We start from the raw sequence: 5,004 nt of genomic DNA, 5'->3' as shown, positions 1-5,004 counted from the left end.
AAACTAGGAGAAATTGCACATAAAATTTTCTCTGCATGTGGCAGTCAGGATGCAACTTAAGCTGTAAAATCCAGGATATAAGAAATGTGATTTTTCTTACAACTCATTTTTGTAACTATTTTGAGCCTCATTATGCTTAAGATGGAAAGGATGAGGCTCAAGCTCACACAGAAAATTTGGTACAACCGGGTTAGAACCCAGTTGTCCTGGCTTCCTATACAGTGTCCTGGCCCCCTTCCCTGCGCAGTCAGTCTCACACTTGGAAGGATGCTACAGGTGCCATCTCTGAGCCAGTGGAGCCCCTTCTCCAGCCTCCCTGATCGTCTGGGCTGTGCCTCCCCACTCCACTGGCTGAGTGCCCACTGCTTGGAAGAATTCTAAGCAACACTTTCCTCCTACTGAGTCGTAATCTGCCTCCCTATGTCCTGTATCACCTGCCCTAACTCTGTCTTCTGGCACTACACTTAAATGTACACTCTTTTTTCTTTAATTTATAAACATTTCCTATAAATTTTACTTCTATAAATTCTATTTAGTTATTTTTCATATCTGCCTTTTAAAATGGTGTCTTTTTTCTTATGTTTTTGAATTCTTTTGTATGACTTTAATTCTTTTCAAAATACTTTTTTTTTTTTAATCTTATCTGAAGTTCTATGGGGAAGTGGAGTCTAATCCTGTTGTTGCTGGTGTCTGCTGACTCTCACTTATAGTGGATGGTTTCCTTGGGTGGTTTGTAATTTGGGGCTAAGAGTTCACCTTCAGTGGACCTTTATCTGTGGACAGCTTGTGTAGCCCAGTTGAGGGCAAGTACCTCCAAAACAGGTTACGTTTGCTTTGCTGGTCACCTCAGCTCCTTACCTGGGATCACTACGTTAATTCTTAGTTTGGGGTTCCTAGTTCAAGTGGATAGAATACATTTTTTTAAAGCCCGCGTGAGACTAGATCCTATTTATTGGCGTCATAATATTAACTTGGTTATAGTTTGTTTCCACCCACTAGGATGTCAGCTCCAGCCTTTGTCTCTCTGATTTTGGGCTCTACTCCTCTATCTGCCTACAGCAGAATTTTAAACACAGTAGGCACTCAGAAAGTATTTGTTGAAAGAGAGAATTAAAGGATGCCCACTTCACAGTGTGTTGTGAAGAATAAATGGGGTGTCAGTTAGAACTGTGTTTGCCCAATTAAAAATTGGGTTTCTTGTCTCGTATAACAGGCAGATGATGTTGGGGGTTCTGTGACTGACTGATTTCAATGACTCTGCAATCTTCTTGGCCTTTGTCTTAGGGTTGCAAGATGGTTACTGTAGCTCCACGCATCACATCCACATTCAAGGCAGAAGGATGTAGAAGAAAGTAAGAGTAAAGGGGGAGCATCCCTGACATTTTTCCTTATCGTGTAGGTAACATTTTCCTAGAAGTCTAACAGCAAATTTCTGCTTTGGTCTCACTTGCTAGAAATGGGGCGCATGGGCCTCCAGAAGAAAGGGGACTTGGAAAGTGAGCATTTCCCTTATCTATAGACTCTATAGATAGGTGAGGGAGGGAGGGAGAGGACTGGGGACACAGATGTGCCATCTGCCCCAAATGAGGTTTTATATATCTGTGTATATATATATATATATATATATATATATATATATATATATATATATATATATAAAACAAAGCATTTAGAGCAAAACAGGCCCTCAGAAAGGGGACACCTATTTTCATAATAATTATTAATTTTATCATTTAAAGCTTTATAGTCTCTGTGATCCTGTTAGCATCAGATTTGGATTCTGGAGCCCACAGGCACTGAGGCACCCATACCCCAGTGATCTCCCTCCGCCACCCCCCGCCCCTTGTTCTATTCAGAGTACTGAAGCCCTTTAAAAAAAAAACACACACTACATTTTCCAATGTCAGCTACTTCCTGCTCTCATTAACTCCATCCTCAGTGACTTAGCCAGACTCTGCTCCTGGCCTGAAGCAGAGAGCAGACTGTCCAAATCAAAGGTCCCTCAGGCCCGTCACCAGGTCAGCATCAAGGTCTCTCCCAAGGACACTGAGATGAAAACAGCAGAAGAGCCAACCTCAAGTCTTGGGCAGACCCTGGAGTGGCTGAGAAAGGAGCTGGTAAGTCTTTACATTTCTTTTTACCTGGTGCTTTCACACCATATATTCCAAGGCTCCCTGGTTCCCCACTCCCAGGTGCCCCCTAGGCTGGGGCAGAGCTTCAGGCTGGGGTACAGGCCCTGCAGGCACCCCTCTGGGACCAGCCACACAGCGCACAATCACCACCTCAGGTGCTGGGATAAGTAGGTCATGGCCTACATAGGAGGCTCTGGGTGCGGTACTTGCCTGACTGGTTTTAGAATTACACTGAGTCCTGGTATGTGCCCAGCTCTGCAGCTGTGTGACCTCTAGCAAGTGGCTTTACCTCTTTGAACTTCAGTCTCCTTATTGTAAAATGGGGATAACAATAGTACCAGCACCACAAGGGTTATCGTAAGAATTTGGTGAGGAGATGGTGTAATTCACTTACTGCCTGCGTGGCACATCTATGTTAGCTGTTACAATCCTGACCCAGCTGGATATGGAGTACATCAGCTGTCTTAGCCTGGGTCTTCTAGAAAGCAGAGACTTGCAAGGATTGGGGTATTAACCGTTTATTTGGAGGTACAAGCCCAGAGTGGTGAGAGTGAGGGAAATAGGGAGTGGAGGCAAAGGCCAATGCTATTTGAGGAGATGCCTTGCGTTACCAAGCTGGTTGCCACTTAGAAAGGAGCCCTAAGGAGGCCCAGAGGCCCTCGCAGCAGCCGGTTTTCCTGGCTGCGGGATTCTCTGCAGGGGTTGAAGGAGGATCTGCACCCTGGGGGAGAGAAGAAGAAGAAGTTTATCTGCCCAGCTCACTCCTGTCTCCCATTTCCTGTCTGTAAGGCTCCACCCCATGGGGCACTAACTCACCTGAACTTATGAGCTGTGTCTCTTGGCCCCTCCGTGGCTGCTCAGGAAGCCAGGCCTTATGTGTCTCCTTGTGATGTTTTCTCCAAGTCCAAAAACAGAAGGGAGTCCCAAAGTATGTGGGGACACCAGCCCAGAGAGAGAAGGAGGTGGTTTGGGGAACAACAGAAGGCACCCAAAGTTTGTATTCCAATACGCCAGCTTCTTCTTCTGGGGAGGGACAGAAAGGATTGTCCAAAAATGACCTGTCTGGGTTGCCAGGCAACAGACTAGCTGGGAACCAACCCTGTCCTCACCTCGGTGGGAGGGGCTGACCCAGTAGGGCTTCTCATGGGCCCAGGGGACTCCAGCAGCAGGAACTGCAGCCACTTATGGTCCTCAGGGATCTAGAGGCTGGGTGGCAGTCCCACCCCGTGCTCCCCCTAAACACTAGGCACTCCGCTGAGCCTGCTAAGTACCTGAACCCAAAGTGCCAGTTTCCACTTGATAAAGTACCTCTCTTCTCTCCTACCCATGTGGAGGGAGAACAGGTAGGGGTGGGGGGAAGCCTACCCAGGGCACAGCCTCCCGGGGCCAAATGTCCTCTGCCTCCACATATGACAAGAGATGAGCCTTGAGTCTCCACTTGCTGGTCCCTGACTTGCAAATTTCTCAGTCAAGTGTGTTTTTAACCTCCATCACAGGGAATTTACATGACGTCACAAGGGCTCCCCTCCGGAGCCCAGCCAAGAAGCCCCGCTTGGCCATCAGCGAAGTATGTCAGTCACTTTACACAGCAGAAGCAACACGTCAGTAACACGAGCAACTACCACTGATGAGCACTGATGAAAGTCTGGTGCTCTCCCTCCTTTCCTGGGATCATATAAGCCCCCAAAGTCCTGGTGGAATCTAAAACAGGGAGAGAGCCTTGAAAGGCAAGTAATTTGCTTTCTAGTTTGCAAATGAAGAAACTGAGGCTTCGGTGGACATGGCTTCTATGAGGCTGTGGGCTTGTCTCCAATGAGACAATGATAGGAGAAGGCTTTCTGGGGGAACATCCAGCACTCTGGCCGCCCCCTCACAGACTCCTTCTTTCTCCTAGGCTGAGATGCAGGTCCAAGACCAGAGACTTCTGCTCACGCTGAAGCATCTTCACAGTGTCCTGCAGGAGCTGCGTGCGGAGAGTGCCCACTGGGAGGATGCCAGATCCAGTGGCGGGGCCTCCCCCATCAGACCTCGAGCAGGCTCTGAAGGCAGGGGCCACCAGCCCTTTTCCTCCAGGGGCCTGGCCCAGCTCCTCCAAGGGGCAGACAGCAGACGAAGCTCCCTCCCTTAACAGGCCAGAGATGACCCTGACTTTAACCCTCCCCCCACTAGTCTAAACTTTGATTGTGATGAGAGAGAGCATTGGAATGGGAGTCAGGAAGGCCGGTCTCTGGGTTCACCCCTGCCCTCATTCACTGTGTGTCCCTGGACCTGTCACTCAGCTTCTCTGTGTCACTCTTTCCTCTCCTGTCACTTCTCAGGGTTTTTGCACAAATAAAGTATCAGATGTGAACACGTTTGGAAAACGCAAACGTGTTACATGGCTTCTGGCAAGCACCACGGTGGTAATCCTATTCTTAGGAATTTCCCACAAGGTGATTGTTAAAACAAAGAAAGAGCCCAATGTGCCCGGATGTTTATCTAGTGTTGCCATGGCAAAAATACAGAACCCCGTGCAGTGACTTGATGGTTGTTTTCTGTCTTCCCGGCAGGCCTCCTTATTCCCCTTTATTTGAAAGAAACAGGCCCTACAACCAGCCTGGCCATAGGGATGGGCATGTAACCAGGCCTGGCCAATTACAATTCATGGTCATCCTAACAACGTGATTGGCCCAATGGGTGGGCATGTGGCTCAACAGAGCCAATCACAGCCCTTCTCTGGGATTGCCCTCTTGATCCTTGTTCTACTGCGGTCGCAAACCTGGGGCTGCCAGTGGCCATGATTCCTGTCAGGTGAGGGAGACCTGCTGGCAGTAGGAAAGAAAGAGGCTAATCTTCAAAGAGAAGCAGAGAGAGGACCACACAAGAGATGGGC

General features: G+C 48.4%; 1 protein-coding gene across 1 annotated transcript; it reads left to right on the top strand.

The window, feature by feature from the left end:
- Positions 1–1,988: 1,988 nt before the first annotated feature.
- On the top strand, positions 1,989–4,260 carry C15H20orf202 (chromosome 15 C20orf202 homolog). The gene is made up of 2 exons (XM_065893631.1): positions 1,989–2,117; positions 4,027–4,260. Exons 1-2 carry the CDS (start codon positions 2,052–2,054, stop codon positions 4,258–4,260), a joined length of 300 nt encoding a protein of 99 aa, XP_065749703.1. The 5' UTR covers positions 1,989–2,051.
- The last annotated feature ends 744 nt before the right edge of the window (positions 4,261–5,004 follow it).

Source organism: Phocoena phocoena, chromosome 15 (assembly GCF_963924675.1).
Source record: "Phocoena phocoena chromosome 15, mPhoPho1.1, whole genome shotgun sequence".
NCBI classification, from domain to species: domain Eukaryota; kingdom Metazoa; phylum Chordata; class Mammalia; order Artiodactyla; family Phocoenidae; genus Phocoena; species Phocoena phocoena.
Note: the sequence above shows the minus strand (reverse complement) of the source record. Positions and strands in the feature narration are given on the sequence as shown.

Excerpts from the sequence above, each read along its gene's own strand:
- C15H20orf202 (XM_065893631.1), top strand. The coding sequence starts at position 2,052 with ATGAAAACAGCAGAAGAGCCAACCTCAAGTCTTGGGCAGACCCTGGAG. Across the intron at positions 2,118-4,026 it reads AGTGGCTGAGAAAGGAGCTG|GCTGAGATGCAGGTCCAAGA; the intron begins GTAAGTCTTTAC and ends TCTTTCTCCTAG.